Raw genomic sequence first — 18,246 nt, 5'->3', positions numbered from 1 at the left:
TACAAGAGGATGATCCAAAACAAAAAGGTTCAATATCCATATTTGATTTTAAATTACTTGTACATTGACGAAAATTAAACATCTGGTTTTCTTATATGGAATTTCAATGAAACTATATTGCTGAATTGATGTACAGTTCTCTTGAAAAATACCGATATTCTTTCTAGCTTCCCCCTGGGAATAAGTGTTTGCTCAAAAAGTCAGCATTGTACATGCTGCTGGTTATATTTAATAAGACTTAGTTTGTGATTCAGATGAGACAGACACTTAAAGGTTAGTTTAGTCCATTTTCCAAGTTAACATAATATTTAGGAAAGAATATTTACATACATAATACTTTAGGTGTTCGCATATTGGTACATATTGTTAATCTGGCAGCCTCCTGCTATGGGAGGTAAAGTGATATAAACTGTGAAAAAAGAAACAGCAGGTTTTCAGAAGCAGGGAAAGGTACACAAAAGCAGACAGCAGCTGAGGTAAGATTCAGGACTCTAAATTATTAGAGGCTAGAAGCACTTTGAAATGTAAGGCAGTTTTCTCTAGGGATCTGAGATAGCCAATATGAGGTGGGGTTTGTGTATGCTGCTTACGCCTACTTGTATGTATTCTGTTTGTATATTTTAATTAAAGCATATAGTACAGAAACTTCATAAGCTTATTGCACCCAAAAAAGACCAAAATCTGAATAGCTGTACCCTTGCTGTTTGGGAAAATGTGAAGTGCACAATAGTATGGTCTCCTTCAAACTGTGTAGGCATTGTGAATAAATAGAAATAGTGCCTGGAAATTGAGAAGATGAAGATGATAATAGGATGCATTTGGAGAACCTGAAATCTTTGGACATTTCTCTCCTCCCAGAACTTCCTCCCAAAAGAAAGACAAGAATCCTGTTAGTGGAATAGTTAGCCCGAATAGCTTTTTAATGTAAATTACTAGTCAAAGGGTCGTCTTCTATTTGCATTATTGTCACGACCCAGGCTGCAGAGCACCAATAACCATACACCGAGGCCAGATTCTATCTAATATCTTTATTGAAGGAATATATAAAGTTAATAAAAGCAAGTGTATGAAATAGTCCAGAAATAGACCTTTCAGGAAAGGTCAAAATTAGTCCAAAGAAACAATGTCCAATATGAAATATTAAGGTCCAAAGTTGTAATCCAATAACCGAAACACTCACTTTGCCAGGCAAAGTGAGGGGAGATGACAAGGTCCTTTAGTCCATGGAACTTGAGCGAGGCTAGGGAGTAACTTGAAACAGGGCTTGATACAAGGCAACAAGGACGAGGAGCAAGAACAAGATCCGTGGAATACTTGGCAAAATCCGGAAAACAAGGCAAGGCAGAGTCCTGGAAAACAAGGCTGAGTCCTAGGAAGCAAGGCAAGGTCCGCGGAGGTAAACAAGGCTGGAACGGGAACGTAGGCTTGGAAACAGGGACGAAGGCTTAGAAGCGGAGTAGCGCTGTCCACACACAACCTACTCCAGTTGCTGACGAATTGACTCCGCAAGATCCCTTTGTGGGCAAAGCACCTAAATAGGATCTAGTTTTCCCACCAAAGAGCAGTTCCCTGGAGAACCAGAAACGAAAGCTATTCTCTGAGTCCAGATGCATGACTCCTTAAAGTTTCCCATGGAAAGCAGGCTTAATCAGCTGAATGCTTAGCAGCTATCCTAGCACTCCTGCGGGACGCCTGTTGAACTCCCCTCTGTTGTTTACAAAAAGCATGGTGAGAAAACGTAGGAGATTGTGGCTCGGGGCTTGTTTGACAGACTTCTGGAAGACAAATCTCTTGCAGGTGCAAGGTTTCCAAATCTGGCTGGGAAAGTTCCAATTCTGGCTGGAACGGTGAAAAACCCAAGTTTTCCTCTTCATCTGGCACCACAGTGCCAGGAATGGGACTACATTGCCCATGGGTCATCACAATTATAATAAAACTTATTATTTCAGATTACTATCGAAGTCTGAGTATACTTGATCGAAGACAGTTTCTCTGGCTTCAAAGATTATTATTTACTTTATTTATACCCCGTCTTTCTCCCTGAGGGGACCCAAGTTTGCTAACAACCACAAAATGTGTTACATAGCATAGTAGGGGCACTAAGGGTACATCTCCACTGTGCAGTTAATCCATTTGTAAACCACTAACAGACATTCTCAATGCTATGGAATACTGGAAGCTGTAGTTTTACAAGACTGTAGCCTTACCTGCTAAAAAAAGTGCTGAATGGCTGCTTAACTGTGGGCTTACAATATGTATTAGCCAGGTTAACTAAAGGAAGACACAGAAGTGGTAGACACATTCCATTGACTTATGTGTTACATATTATTATGGGAACTGCATTGCTCACTGTGAAACATAGCATACCTGATCAAACAGAAGTAATGTTAGATACTATATTTATTCACCCATTCAGGTATGATTTATATAATAATGTTTCTGCTGCTAATAAAATGTAAGTTTAAATTCATAGGTTAAAATTGATTAGGTATATTCCCATTGTTTTCTGGGCATCTAGCATTTTACATTTGAAAGCTTATTAAAATATATACTATTTTTGTTTTTGCAGTTTTTCTATGGTTAAGTTGCAACAAACAGGCTGTTTTGTAGAGGAAACCCTGTGCAATGTTCTAGATTTGAAGGTGGATAATGGAGGGTATTCATCCCTGTTACCAGTATATGAACTAAAGATACTCTCTTCTGATCAGTACTTGTCTTCATATCTTTATCAGTGGCAGTTCTTTCAACTCATTGATAAATATATTATTTGTGGCATGGGGTTTTGGCCACAAAAACAATAGGACATAATGATAATAATGTATATGTTATTAATGATTATCTAACCCCTCCATATGTCAATACAAAAAACATTCTGAAATTGTTTTTATTAATATTTATCATTTTTTTCTCTTGTTGCTTAATTGTGCCTTATAAGAAATACTCATACAACTTTTGTGTTTTCATAGTTTGTAAGAATACTTGGCTGATGAGAATTAAATGTTATAATGTAAAATATGATAACTTTTTTGAACTTTATCAAACTTTTTCAAACACATTTGAAATGTAAGACAGCAGTTTCGAACACACACACACACACACACACACACACATTCTTATAGAACTCTTTAGTTTGAGTTTTGTGGGTCTTCATATTTTCTGTGTTTAATTTTAGAAAGTGCCACTTCACATTTTCCTGTTTTGCAGATGGTAACTTCTCATCGCCATTTTCCACAACATATGGGAAGGATATATCTTTTTGCTTCTTGTCAAATGCGTCTATTGAAATTTCTATTGAACTTTTTTTGTCACTGTTTACAGTTTTGCCATCTGTACTGCACCTAACTGAAAAGTAGGTCAGCAGCTATGGTTTAAATAAAATCACCTTCCTTTATTTTGACTGTATTTGACAATTCATCTTTAAATTGCTTTATGAGCTACAATATTAAGAACAGATTCATTTATGGTCATTTCTCCCAGATCTATTTATGTATACATATATTTTGTCCAGATGTATAATGGGAAAAGAGAAGAAGCCTTCCTTTTTCAAAAATACTGCTTTCTGAATACCATCCTTTAAATTAGATTTATTTTACTAATAATACAATCTTGCCATCATTATGAGACTATTGTCAGTAGTATGCTTTTAAAATTAGTCTTAGGTCTTCATTAGTGTTTTTCAGCTCAAAAATGTTGATGGTTGCATAAATAACACTATGTAACAAAATTTGATTTTTTTGTTGTTCCTGGGTTGAAAGTGTTATTTCCTGTTTAATTGTGTGGTACTTACTTTGAAAGTAATTGTTATACTCCAGAACCTTCATTTTTCTGGCTGCTACAAACTATGTTGCATTGGTTGAGACTCAGTGAGATATTCATTGAAAAACTATAGCAAAATGTGCTGCAGGATGTCCCGCAAAAACAGTTTTTTGCAGTTTAATAAACTTTTTCCATGTTTTTATGATAGAACCAATTAGGAAGTGACATTTATAAGGCAGGAACAAAAATCGTGTTACATAGTGTAATTTCAGATTATGAAAAGCTTTCATGCAGTTTATTTTTGTTTGGCCTCGATCCTGTATACATTACTTACCAATTTCTGTTGTTCAGTTAACTTCAGTTAATTAATTAATTAATTTACAGTATTTATATTCCGCCCTTTTCACCCCAAAGGGGACTTGGGGCGGATCACAATGCACATATACATGGCAAACATTCAATGCCATTGGACAATATGACATATATAGACAGACAGGCAATTTAACATTCCAGCTTTCGGCTTCATGAGGGTATGCTTAATTCTGGCTACAGGGGAGCTGCCGCTTCACTGTCCACTTCACTGTCCACTTGTGACATCGATGGAGTACTTCCTCATTCTTCTGTATGCTGCTGGAAGGTTTTATGGTGTTGTAAATTAGTTAAATTAGCCTCCTTCTCGCATAAAGTGGTACCTAAATTTCCTACTCGACAGATGCAACTGTCTTTCGGGCTGCAAGCTAGACTATTTAATGGTTGGGAGCTCACTCTGACCTTGGCTGGCTTCGAACTCATGACTGCTCGGTCTGTAGTGATTTAACCAGCTGCACCACAAAGCCTCTGACAAAGAAGCTTTTTAAAAAAAGTTTTTTAAAAGTCCACCTGTCACCCCTTCCCTCTTTACCCTCTAACTCAGTGGTTCTCAACATGTGGGTCCCCAAATGTTTTGGCCTACAACTCCCAGAAATTCCAGCCACTTTACCAGCTGTTAGGACCTCTGGAAGTTGAAGGTCAAAACATCTAGGGACCCATGGGTTGAGAACCACTGCTCTAATGGAACTTTTAAAAGCAAAATCCGCATTAGTAGGATGATCAAGAAACAGACTTTCAGATTGCAGCAATATGTCTGCAGTAATGCCATAAAGTTGGAGCTGTGAAAAAATGGGATTCTGCTACAGCTGATCCTACTATAGCTATATGTATCTGCCTACAACTGGCAAGGGAAATGACAGCTGGCTTCAGAATCCCTAACTGGGTTGTTTCTGTTGAAATTGACCATATGCATGAAAGGAGGAAACCATGAAAATGAACAAAATCTGGGTACCAGTATAAAAAAAACTCTAAAATCAGGATAGTAACACTCGGAAAACAGGAGAATTCCAGACAGGAAACAATCAAGGCCAGCAAACACCTCCCAACAATGGATTCCCCCAGGCAGGAAGCAGCCACGCTTTGAAGCTGGAAGGCCATTCAGTGCTAATTAAGGTGATCACTTGCAACATTAACACTTGCTTCCAACAGAGAAGAGTTCTTTTTCCCACCCTGGACATTCCAAAGATACATAAACCTCACTTGACTAGTTTCCAACAGACCTCACAACCTCTGAGGATACCTGCCATAGATGTGGGCGAAACATCAGGAAAGAATGCTTCTGGAACATGGCCATACAGCCTGGAAAACTCACAACAATCCAATTTCTAGGTAGTATTAGAATAATTTGTACATGGGTATATATAGCATAACTACTGCATTTCAGGGGAACAAAGAGGTGAGCTGCAGAGTATATAATGGAGATATCTATTCTGTTCTGGGAAAGGAGCTACGGTTAAATAATTGATTATTTTATATACAGTAGAGTCTCACTTATCCAAGCTAAACGGGCCAGCAGAACCTTGGATAAGCAAATATCTTGGATAATGAGGGATTAAGGAAAAGCTTATTAAACATCAAATTAGGTTATGATTTTACAAATTAAGCACCAAAACATCATTTTATATAACAAATTTGACAGAAAAAGTAGTTCAATATGCAGTAATGTTATGTTGTAATTACTGTCTTTACGAATTTAGCACCAAAATATGATATAATGAAAACATTGACTACAAAAATGCCTTGGATAATCCAGAACCTTAGATAAGCGAGTCTTGGATAAGTGAGACTCTACTGTATTAAAATATTTCTGTCCTATCAAAAATGTCAGAGTGGGATCCTGTGAATAAAAATAGTTTTAGAACTATTTTAAAACACTTATAACAATTTGGGTTTAAAGCGACTGAAATAAGTTGAAACAGTTCAACTTAGTCGACATATTCAAACAAAGGTCAAGGCACAAATAGATAAGACAAAACTTTAAATCAGATAGACCAAAACAAAGTGGTGATTGCTGGGTCCCTAAAGTTTGGGTGAATAGCCAAGTTTTAACTAAAATGTGTACCAGACTACTTGTACATGAAACTACTCTGTTGGACTTACTGCTGGAACCCTTTAATTTATTCAACAACAGCATATCTAAAAACTTCTCAGTGAAAATGTGTTTTTCCAAACACAGGACTCTACTGATGGCTACTTGACTAAAACACACTTTCAGCTGAAAGGTGAAAGCGTTTCTTCAAACAGAGGGGAAATAGTAAACGATGAAGTAACATTTGCACATGTTGAGGTAAGCGCAACCTGCAATATTAAACAAAATGCAATAAGTTAAAGCATTCTTATATTTTGCTATTGCTGGGTTATGTCTGAGTTCAACAACTGAGTTGTTGACGCACTGTATTATCTTTGGAGTATATACACATTGAGAATGAAGCCTAGCTCCACAACAATATATATATATATATATATATATATATATATATATATATATATATATATACACACACACAGTATATACAGTATATACAGTGTGTGTGTGTGTATGTATGTATATGTGTGTGTGTGTGTGTGTGTGTGTATATATATATATATATATATATATATATATATATATATATCACCTTCAAGATGTTTTGTTTAAAAATGAAAGGGAATATTGTATCCAGAGCCAGGACTAGAACTGATTTTGAAATGTGTGTGCATTCTACCTTGTTTGGTGTGCTTGACCTTACAACTGAATATGGCCAATGATGATACTGCAACTTGCCCATGTAATATATTTCTGTTTTTTTAATTTGACTTCTTTCCTGCATATCTCTCAAAATTAGAGATTCTAGGAGTTCATGAGAAGATTAATTAGGTAGAAGTAAAAACAGGGGAAAAACTATATAAATAAAAAAATAATATTAAAATACAATTGCGTTAAAAAACAATTTCAAAATACAGTTATATCAATCCATTAGAGGTCTATTCCTTAGCCGGCAGACAATTGCCAAAAGTTGTCTGAATGAAAAGATCTTTTTCTGCCAGAAAATGGAACATAAAGATCTATATGGTTCTCAGGAAAAAGATCTTGAGGAGGCACAGTCTTTCCAGATTTGAAAGTGCTTTAATACCTATCAGGGCTGGGGCTTGGTTTAACTTTGAATCCAAAGCAAATGCAATAGCTGCGCTCTGGCAGCAGAGCACAACTAAGACATTTGCCTTGAAATCAAAAGAAAACTGAGAATAACACAGACAGTATTGTCTAGATCTCATCATTCATCTTTTAGTGAAATGATAAAACCCAGATACTAGGAAACGCAGGTTAGAAGCAGACAAGTTACACTCACCCAATATTACTTACTTAATTTAGTCCAAACTGTGTGGTGAAAAACAAATACAGGCATACCTCAATTAAGATAAAGAAGCTCGTTTTTACAAAACCCTTGCCTAAGCCCTTGCCCTCTGTCTAGCTGGAAGCTTTTTCAGCAGCTTGACATTGGGAAAGTGACAAAGGAAGACAAACACAGACTTCAGATCTTAAATTGCAATAAAGCTTGAGTTGTGGAAAGTATGGGATCCTGCTGTAGCTGTGTGTATCTACCAGCAACAAGCATAATGAATCCAGAATCTCTTAATGAATATGTATGAACAGCAAAGTCAGGGTCCCCAAATTAAGGCCTGTGGGCCAGATGCGGTCTTCCAAGGTCATTTACCTGCCCCCCACCCTCAGTTTTAGACTTAGGCTAAAATTGTTCTTATTTTCAAATATTGTATTGTTCTTTCGTTGTTGTTGTTGTTGTTGTTGTTGTTGTTTTTGCACTATAAATAAGACATGTGCAGTGTGCATAGGAATTTGTTCGATTATTTTTTCAAATGATAATTTGGCCCCTCAACAGTCTGAAGGATTGTTGGCCTTCTGCTTAAAAAGTTTGAGGACCATTGAGCAAAGCATAAATGTGCCGTCCGCCAGACAATAAAAAAAAAAACTATAAAGCTGAAACGTGCCGTCCTTTATCCGGGCGAACTGCAAATCCCTATAAGCTGTCCTAAAATATTGAACGACTGAGTCTGGAGAACTTCAAAAAAGGATGTTTATTCATACAAGGTTGTAAACCTGGCACAGATCTTAAAGTTGCAGAAAATGAAACAAATTTCCATAGGTTTTAGTTGCAGAATTATCCCTGGTTCCAGAAGGCAAAGGTGATTATAAAACCACTATACCCTAATCACGCTGTCTATTTTAGAAGGAGAAACTCTTTCCTTCCCTATCTTTACAGCAAAGATTAGTTCTAGAAGCGATGGAATAACCCTGCTCCTCTAACTAGATTTCCTATTCCAGATCAGTATAATTCAATACTTATCTAATTTGGATAGGCTTAGATTGGCCTGGTTTTGAGGATGATTTGTCCCAGTTAGCCTTGCACAGCTCCAGCACGTTGGAAGACTATAGCCAGAATGAAACTCTAAAATGGAGACTAGACCCTGGTAAAAAGGGCGGTCCTAAGATGTTGTACTCTTTGACCAATCATTGCAAAGAAAACTGCAGCCAGCTCTTGCAGACTTCAAGCCACCTTTCCTGGGCTTTTGCAGCCAGAGGCTGAAACAAAATGCAAAGGAGGGAAAACAAACAAACGACCAATAAGTAAGGCAAACCATCGTCCTGGGGGACGGAACACTCCCCGCTTAAATTCCCAGGATGTGGGAATTTACCACTCAAAAACATACAAACACCTTTGCACATATGACAATACAAACACTAGAACTTTAAACATCTCCAATAAGCAACACGAGGTCACTAATTGGTCTGTCCAAAATGGACACTTTGTCTCTGTTGCAAGTCTTTAATTGAACTTTCCTGACCTTACCATCCGGGCAAGGAAAGGTCTTTAATACAATGCCCATGGGCCATGCATGGCGGGGCAAGTCTTTGTCCTTTAACAACACAACGTTGTTAACCTCAATGTTGTCCTGTGGGCTTTGCCAGATTCTTCTAGCTTGAAGCTGGCTTAAGTACTCAGCTTTCCACCTTTTCCAAAAGTGGTTGGCCAAGGACTGCACCTGTTTCCACAGGGCACGGTGAGTTCCGTCCGGAACTGGCAACATGATGTCCTTCCATCCTGGCACCTTTTGTGTCAAAATAAGTGCAGGAGTCAGTGGTTGTAAGTTCTCAGGGTCACTGGTAAGGGGAACCAGCGGCCGGTTGTTGATAATTGCGGTAACTTCCGCCATAAGTGTCACCAAAACATCATGCGTCAATGACCTATGACTCAAAAGCATGGCATTAAGGATTTTGCGACTAATACCAATCATCCTCTCCCAAACACCACCCATGTGGGAGGTGTGAGGAACATTGAAAGTCCACATAATTTGTTCAGTATTCGTAAAGTTCTGAACCTTTGGGTCTCTCCCAAACCTAGACACACAATTGAGTTCTTTGGTCGCACCTACAAAATTGGTGCCACAGTCCGACCGAATTGACTTAATTGGCCCTCTGAGGGCTATGAACCTTTTTAATGCGTTTAAAAATGATGAAGTGTCCATCCCTTCTATGACTTCTATATGGACAGCTCGTATTACTAAACAAGTAAACAAAACTGCCCACCTCTTGTTATTTACAACACCACCCCTGGTTTTCCTAGTGACAACCTCCCAAGGACCAAACACATCGATTCCCACATGGGAAAAGGGTGGGTCTGTCAAAGTCCTATCCTGAGGTAGTTCTGCCATCAACTGACTTTGACAGTTTCGCCTAAGGCGCCTGCATTTAACACATTTGAAAATACAACTGTTGACCAACCTTTTGGCATTAACTACCCACAGACCTTCATTTCTAAGGGCTGCCTCAGTTAGAGTTCTACCCTGATGATGGATCCTTTCATGGTGATGCCGAACGAGCAGCAATGCAGTGTGACTATTAGGGGGTATGATGATGGGGTTTTTTATGCACGCCTTGAGTTTAGCTTTGGCTAACCTTCCTCCAACTCTCAAAATACCCTCCTTGTCTAGAAATGGGTTTAACTCATTTAGAAGACTTTGATTAGGGATGTTGAGCCCTTGCTCTAGCCTAGCTATTTCCTGCTTGAAAGCAGATCTCTGTACTGACTTGAATATGACGCTCTTAGCCTTTATCATATCCTGGACCTGTAAAGGCTCACTATCTTTGCAAGCTAAACGATGTATAAGCCTAGCAACTGCTCTAAGAAGACTGTGCCACTCCGAAAAACATTCAAAACGGTGTGGTTCCAGGCAAGATCTTTGGCCCATCTTGATTTCTGTGGTCATCTTGCAAACTTTCACCTCTGGAACGGACTCGGGCAATTCTGTATTTTCGGTGGGAGAAAAGGCTGATGGAAAATTGACTTCGGTCAAGCATCTGGGGCCTGTCAGCCAACTTGAACTTAACACTCGTTGAGTTGAAGCTCCTCTGGAAGCGATGTCAGCTGGGTTGTTGCTGGTGGCGACGTGGTGCCACTGGCTAGGCGTAGAACTGGATAGAATGTTGTTGATTCTATTAGCCACATACACCTTGGGGTCTTTCTGCATCTTCTTCTTCAGTGACCAGAGTCTATTTTCTGCCACATGCCTGTTGTTTGGCAAAGTGGGTTTTTCTGCTTTAAAAGGCAGAGGGGCTATCCAATTTCCCTCGGGACTCCGGGAAACTTGAGAGTTCATGATCTCTAAAAACCTCTGTTCATCTTTGGAAAGCGCTGTAGTTTCATCCCTTTCGGAGACTTCAAAGATGGAAGAATACTCTGGTGTTATCCCCTGACAATAGACCGAGATATGACTCAAACAGCTATGCATTAGTGTGGGGCGACTGCCTTGAAGCACGTGCGCTTGACGAGTGCCCACCGACGATGGAGGGTGCATCCTATTTATGCACACTGGGCCTGTAACTGTCCAGCCTAGTGGTAGCAGCTGAGCAATGGGCGCCCCTGGAGGTCCCTTAACTTGGTCGTTCACATAGAACAAGTTCGGACAGTCCGCACCAAGCAGAAGGGCAATGTCCACATCTGGACGGAAAGCAGGTAAGGCGTTCTTCAGCTTTCGCAAGTGAGGATGGGCTTCCACGACTTCTCTGGTGACAATCTGCCTTTTGTTCCGGGGAATAGAGGAACACTCAATGAGGTCTGGTAACTCGAACAGTCTCTTCTGGTCACAAGAGGAGACAACAAAGCCGGATGCTATGCGACCCTGCAACTTCTTCTTCCCTACACAGGTGGACATGGTGTAGTCGACCGTCTGGGTTTTTATGTCAAACAGTTGGAAAAACTCTGGAGTCGCCAGGGAGGCGTCGCTTTGTGAATCCAAAGCCACGTAAAGTCTCTTTTTAAGCCAAGGTCTTCTGGCTGGATATACATCTGCTAGGCAGATGGGATGGCAGACTCTGAACTGGTGCACGTCAGAGCATAGTTCAGTACAGGCGACCGATGGAGCATCCTCCTGCATCCGTGACGCGGTCTGCATGTTGGTGGCTTCAGTAGATGACCCTTCTTTGGAAGACGTGTCCCCTTTGGCGCGGGAGACAGCGTCAGAGTTGTGCATCGCGGTGCAATGCTTAAGGCTGTTACACCTTGCGCATTTGACGTCCTCTTTGCAGTTGGATGCAAAGTGAGGAGTAGCTCCACAGCACCTAAAACATATGCCCAGCTTCTGAACAATCTGTTGTCTTTCTTTATAAGGCTTCTTGCCAAATTCCCGGCAGTTGGCCAAACTGTGAGGCTTTTGGTGAATGGGGCAGAGCACCTCCTTCACCTCTGACTTGGATTCGTTGGCCCTGTGCTGAGTTTCAACAGCCTTAACACTAACCGGTCTTTTGGCCTCTCTGGATGGTTTTTTCTCCACTTTAGGTGCCTTCTCTGGCTGGGTCCCTTGGTATAAGGTGGGGAGGCCCGTCTGCGGATCATTCCTTTCTCTGGCCGCCCTGGTGATGAACTGGACCAAATGAGAAAATGGAGGGTATGCCTGGGAGTGGGCCTCCTTGTAGTTGAAGACCTCCTGTCCCCAGCGTTCTTGCAAAGTGAAGGGCAGCTTGGTCAAGATCTGCCTCTGGGACAGGTGCTGATCGAGGCACTTCAAACCGGGCAGTTCTGGATTCTCCTTGGCCGACTCTAATTCCGTAAGGAGATCGCTGAGGTCCCACAAGAGTTTGAAGTCTTTGAGTTTCAAAGCTGGGAACCTTTGGAGCTTGTCCATAAGAGATGCTTCAATCTCTGTGCTGGCCCCATACCTCTGCTGCAACCTGGCCCAGGCCTTTTCCAGGGCTTTGTCGGGATCGGCTACGTGGGCTGCGTAGATCTTCTTAACTTGTGAGGATGAGGCTGGGCCCAACCATGCAGCCAGAAGAGTCAGTTCTTCCTCAGGCAATAACTTTAAGTCTCTGATTGCTCTCTGGAAGGTGGCCTTCCAGAGAAGAAATTCCTCAGGCTTGTCCGAAAACTTTTCGACACCCTTGTCCTTAAGATCTCTTCTGGGGCTTCTGATGATGGAGACAAGCTGGGACTCTGGCGTCGAAGGGAACAATTGAGGAGTTTGCTGTTGTGGAGTGGACTCCCACCGTGCACCTTGCGTCAACCTTTGGCCTCTTGGAGGGATGACATCGACCACTGACGAATCGGTGGCTCCCTGTGCAGCTGTCTGTAAGGGCCAACTAGCACTTGGCCTTGAGGCCCTGATTGACTGACCTAGGGATTTAGCAGGAGGCACAGGTAGCTCGGGCAAGGGTGAGCTCCCCGCTATGACGCTCTGCTCTGCAGGAAACTCAAAAGTGACTTTGGGGCCCTGCTCTGGGTAAGGAGAGAAGTCTTCCTGTTCCTCATCCGAAAACTGGCTGTTTAAGCTATTAAGATGCACAAGCACCTTGGAAGAAGGGTCCTGCTTCGGCAACTGACTTACATTTTCTTCTGTGAGTGGCTCAATTAGGGCCTTGGCCAAAGTCTCAGCCCTTACCTTTTTGGCAGTAGCATCCATCCTTATTCTAAGCATTTCTATTTCACCTTGCCTTTGGGCCTGTTCCATTTGCATTTCGCTTTGTCTACGGGCCTGTTCTATTTGCATTTCGCTTTGTCTACGGGCCTGTTCTATTTGCAGTCGTTGCTCTTCTTCTTTAAAGGGAAGGGTGAGATCAGCTGCCTTAGCATCAGCCTCCGCCCCCGCTACCTTGCTCTTTAGCTGTAGACGTGCAGCCTCCTTAATGTGCAAGGCAGCTAGGGAAGAGATGGCACTCCCAGCAGCAGAAGACTTGCTAGAGTGGCTATGTTTAGATGATGCACACTCCCTTAGCTTAGATACCTGGCTAGAGCGGTTGGACTTAAGACTAAGTGCCACAGCAGGTGATTTTAAAAGATTGGTCTCATGGCTGCATAAGGAAGACTGATTTCCTTTTGGCTCAGACCTTAGATTAACAGATGGAGAACTAAATTCCAAGGCATCTAGAATTGCCCTCACCTTATTTTCTTTCTCATTAGTGTCAGCTAAGACACTCACTATTTCTAACTCTGAATCCTTGGCGTTAATGCGCTCGAGGACCTGGACTATCTTAGACACCAAACCCCTCCAAATACCGAAGGTCTCTTCAAGGTCTGTCTGTAATATGGATGGCACCCTTGTAATACCCAAGCTCTCAATTCTGTCCATTAATGTTACAATTCGCTCCCATGCCGAACCTAACCTCACATGGAGGAGCTCCTTTTCATCTATTAGATGGGCTAGCATCTTGGCTGAAGGGTGCTTTATCCTTTGGGGCCTTTCATTCCTACTTTCAGCCTCAGAAGGAGGTATACCATCTGCATCATCTTGAAATTGCATAGACATGATGTATTCTTAATAGCAAGTAAATTTACAACAAAGGCAAATGCAATATACCTGCAAGTAAATTTACAATAAAAGCAAATTCAGTATATAATACAATTCACAGCACTTAACCATAGCAATATATATCACTAAGTAACTATACTTTACAAAGATTGTGACCTTTGGCGCCAAACTTTGGTAGGCAAGCTGCAAAATGCCAACTGACAGCAACTTGCCACTTGATACCTCCCTTGCCCGAGTGACGTAAACTGCCAAAATGGCGACTTCGCCAAATTTTCAAGCACCTTGTGCTCCGCGGCTCGAGGCCTGCCGCCGAAGGAGCACCGAGGCTGGCTTTGGAAAGGAGGAGAGAAGAGACGCCTCCTCCCCGCTGTGAAGGGAGGTCACCACCGCAGGACGATGAGACAGGTCACCACCGCAGGTCAATGAGGCAGGTCACCACCGCAGGATGATGAGACAGGTCACCGCCGCAGGTCAATGAGGCAGGTCACCACCGCAGGATGATGAGGCAGGTCACCACCGCCGGACCATGAGGCAGGTCACCACCGCCGGGCGACTGTCCCGGCCGAGATCCTAGCCACTGTGAAGACTCAGCCAGAACTTTCTTTTGGAGTTGCCAGGCTTATCTGGGTCCTGGCCTGGTGCTTCTGGACTCACCACCTCTGTGTGAGCCCAAAGACTGCTGCTGGAGCTCCGCGGCTCGATACCTGCCACCGAAGGAGCTCGGGGTAGATTGCTGGGTTTTGCACAGCCGTGCAATTGCAGAAACAGCCGCAGCTGAAGAGCAGGATACTGCAGAGGCTGAAGGAATGGCAGCAAGCTTCACTGCCACAGACCAACAAAATCAAAGTCTCTATGGCCGTGCAGGCTAGCTCAAGCGGAAAACTGCTGATCGTCCTCAAAACTGTGCCGTCCGCCAGACAATAAAAAAAAAACTATAAAGCTGAAACGTGCCGTCCTTTATCCGGGCGAACTGCAAATCCCTATAAGCTGTCCTAAAATATTGAACGACTGAGTCTGGAGAACTTCAAAAAAGGATGTTTATTCATACAAGGTTGTAAACCTGGCACAGATCTTAAAGTTGCAGAAAATGAAACAAATTTCCATAGGTTTTAGTTGCAGAATTATCCCTGGTTCCAGAAGGCAAAGGTGATTATAAAACCACTATACCCTAATCACGCTGTCTATTTTAGAAGGAGAAACTCTTTCCTTCCCTATCTTTACAGCAAAGATTAGTTCTAGAAGCGATGGAATAACCCTGCTCCTCTAACTAGATTTCCTATTCCAGATCAGTATAATTCAATACTTATCTAATTTGGATAGGCTTAGATTGGCCTGGTTTTGAGGATGATTTGTCCCAGTTAGCCTTGCACAGCTCCAGCACGTTGGAAGACTATAGCCAGAATGAAACTCTAAAATGGAGACTAGACCCTGGTAAAAAGGGCGGTCCTAAGATGTTGTACTCTTTGACCAATCATTGCAAAGAAAACTGCAGCCAGCTCTTGCAGACTTCAAGCCACCTTTCCTGGGCTTTTGCAGCCAGAGGCTGAAACAAAATGCAAAGGAGGGAAAACAAACAAACGACCAATAAGTAAGGCAAACCATCGTCCTGGGGGACGGAACAATAAAGAAAAGAGGAACATGTTTAACTCAGCCCCATCAGTTATCCTCAGCATGTTAAAAAACAGTTCTATTGGTTTGGTCATCAAAATGGAAATCCTAAGAAAAATGGAGATGGGTGAAACTAAAAGTCATTGCTAGTCATTTTGGAAGATGTCTTCTAGTAGACTAAAAGGTTCAACCTGTTTTCCTTTATTTAAGCAAGTCTTGGCCTACCTAATTGCCTTATGTCACATGCATATATTAGGGGTTTTTGATGAAAGAATGGCTGAACTCATTCACATTGAACTCACTTTTTAAAAGTAAGGAATCTCTCCCTGTTTATTCTGTGTTATTTCTACATTTAGTTAAAAAAATTGGTTAAAGAGCTACTACCCAGGAACACATCAGTTCTGTTTAACTGAGGCATGGGCATAGTCTAGGATCGGTAAAGGAAAACCAGTAAGCCACTAAAAACTATTAGTTGGTTTAACATAAGAGAATATAGTTCACATTTTGAACCATGGAATATGTCCTCTTTTAGACTGATAAATGTATTTTTAGATGCTAAATTGTTCACCTCTTTGGGACATCATTAGGGAACAGGTTGTGAAAAGTACTGAAAATCCACTGAATCTGTAATAATACCTTTTTAGAGAAACAGGATTTATGTGTACCCTGAAAGAAAGGAGCCAAAAACCAAGGACAAAACCTGTTACGGGTGCATAACAGTGAACAAGACTATATTCATATTACAAACTCATTCTGTAAATAATAAGAATTTGGTTTAATCGTTATAGAACAAAGCATTAGTTTTTGGCAGGCAAGATGAAATATTAAGAGGAAATTTGAAAAGCAAATGCTACTTGCTAAAACAGAAAAAATATGAAGTTTTAAAGTATATCACTGGAGCACCATTGGAATTATAATAAACCTTGCAACAGAAATCAAATAACTACATGAATTATATTTGATTTGTGATGATGAAATTATAATAAAATCATAAGCTGTTTGAAAAAACCTATTGTTAACTTAAGTAACTAACAATTAGTCCTATACACTGATACTCCAAGTAAGCGCTTTGAGCTAAATAAGGTTTGTTCCCAAGTTGTTATACAGGGTGTTTCAAAATGATGAATCAAATTTCAAAGCAGTATATTTCACGAGTGCAAGATGTTACAATTACACAAAATGTTATGAATGGTTTAATGCGTTATCAAGTTTTACTAACCATTTTGAGCTAGAAACAAATCTAAAAAATAATTCTGCAAATGGCTAGGTAGGTAATCTTACACCACTGGTTTGCTCAGTGTGATACCGAGGTATGATGCCTTTTTCACAGGAGATGTCTACTATTGGTACATTTCTATAATTCCATAGACACACTCTCACACAAGTGGTCAGTCATACATAGAGCTTGCTATAAGCTCCATTAAATATCATGTGAAGCATTTCCATCTGTCAAATGGAACTTCCACTACCTCTTCCCTTGCCTTCCCCTGTATTCATTGACATCATCTCCCAAATGTGTCCTAGTTCCCTAGAGCAGATTGGAGATAGCGAGTGAGGAGCTGCAGTAGGAAGAAGAATCAGTTGTAATATTAAGGAAGGCAACTGTGTGTATCCCCCTCCTCCAGTAACCTTCTAGTAGATGCATGGATGCATTCCGGGCAGAACAGAAGTGATAACATATCACATCCAGTTAAATGTTTTAACCACATCTTGGCCACTTTTCAGGGATGGGGAGGATTATAGGGCTTCAGGAATTGTGGGGGCCTGTGGAGAAGGCAAAATACTACATTTTGGGTTGGATTAGAGCAGGCATTGGCAAGCTTGGGCCTTCCAGTTATTTTGGACTTCAACTCCCACAATTCCTAACAGCAGGTAGACTGTTAGGAATTGTGGGAATTGAAGTCCAAAACACCTGGAGGGCCTAAGTTTGCCCATGCCTTGTTTAGAGCATTGGCCACTTTTTAAAAAAGTTTGACTTGGGGAGTTTCTTTGTTGGGAGCTATATGCCCTGCTCATGCCATACGTTTCCCCATCATTGCACTAGCTGAGAACATTCAACTCCAGATTTTAATCTGCATTGTAGAAGAAATTTTAATCCATCAATAAAGCTTTTAATTAATTCCACTGATTGGTTTAATGCAAACTGAATCCACTGTGTCTGTAAGAGGTTCCGCAGTTTTAAAGAAAATGTTACATGTTGTCTTTTGCCAAAGAGTTTATCATCTGTAGGATAAAACCAGAGATTGTATTTTCCCCAAAATTCAGTGGATTAATTTAGTGTTACTGTAAACTGTCTCTGTGTGTGTTCTGCGTGGTTTGCTTTGCTTCTTGTGGTTATTGCAGATGGAATGAGTCAAGCATTTTGAAGAAGCAAAGATATCTGGTGGATGAGTCAGCTGGCAGGTTGTGGGTGCTGAATGTGACCTCTTCATTTGAAAATGAAACATCAGTTTCTTATCTAGTCTGGTTAAATCCATGGATTTCCAGTGTGGAATATGATAATCAGAAGTACTCATGCTCACTTGAAAAGTATGGCACTAAGGCCATTTTCCCCATCAAATTAGTTGTCAGTAATGGTGTTCTGCATGCATCACTAGAAATGAAAATATTCCAGTTCTTATTGTCTATTAATCATTTCCTTCCAAATAAACCAGTGCGTTTGGAATTAAAAATCAAAACTATTCTCATTTTTGTGTAGAAGTAAATAGCTTGAAC

At 41.0% G+C, this 18,246-nt stretch overlaps 1 protein-coding gene across 3 annotated transcripts in view; it reads left to right on the top strand.

Annotated features, from left to right (window-relative positions):
- The window catches only part of atg10 (autophagy related 10), a 131,862-nt gene that overhangs the window by 16,836 nt on the left and 96,780 nt on the right, over nt 1-18,246 (top strand). For 2 of the 3 annotated variants that reach the window (XM_008102999.3, XM_062972277.1), the window contains exon 3: nt 6,302-6,412. The exons of the other annotated variant lie outside the window; for it this stretch is intronic. In XM_008102999.3, coding sequence (XP_008101206.2) covers nt 6,302-6,412 — 111 coding nt within the window. The remainder of the gene's footprint in view (nt 1-6,301; nt 6,413-18,246) is intronic. 3 annotated transcript variants of the gene reach the window in all.

Source organism: Anolis carolinensis, chromosome 2 (genome assembly GCF_035594765.1).
Source record: "Anolis carolinensis isolate JA03-04 chromosome 2, rAnoCar3.1.pri, whole genome shotgun sequence".
Classification (NCBI taxonomy): Eukaryota; Metazoa; Chordata; class Lepidosauria; order Squamata; family Dactyloidae; genus Anolis; species Anolis carolinensis.
Note: the sequence above shows the minus strand (reverse complement) of the source record. Positions and strands in the feature narration are given on the sequence as shown.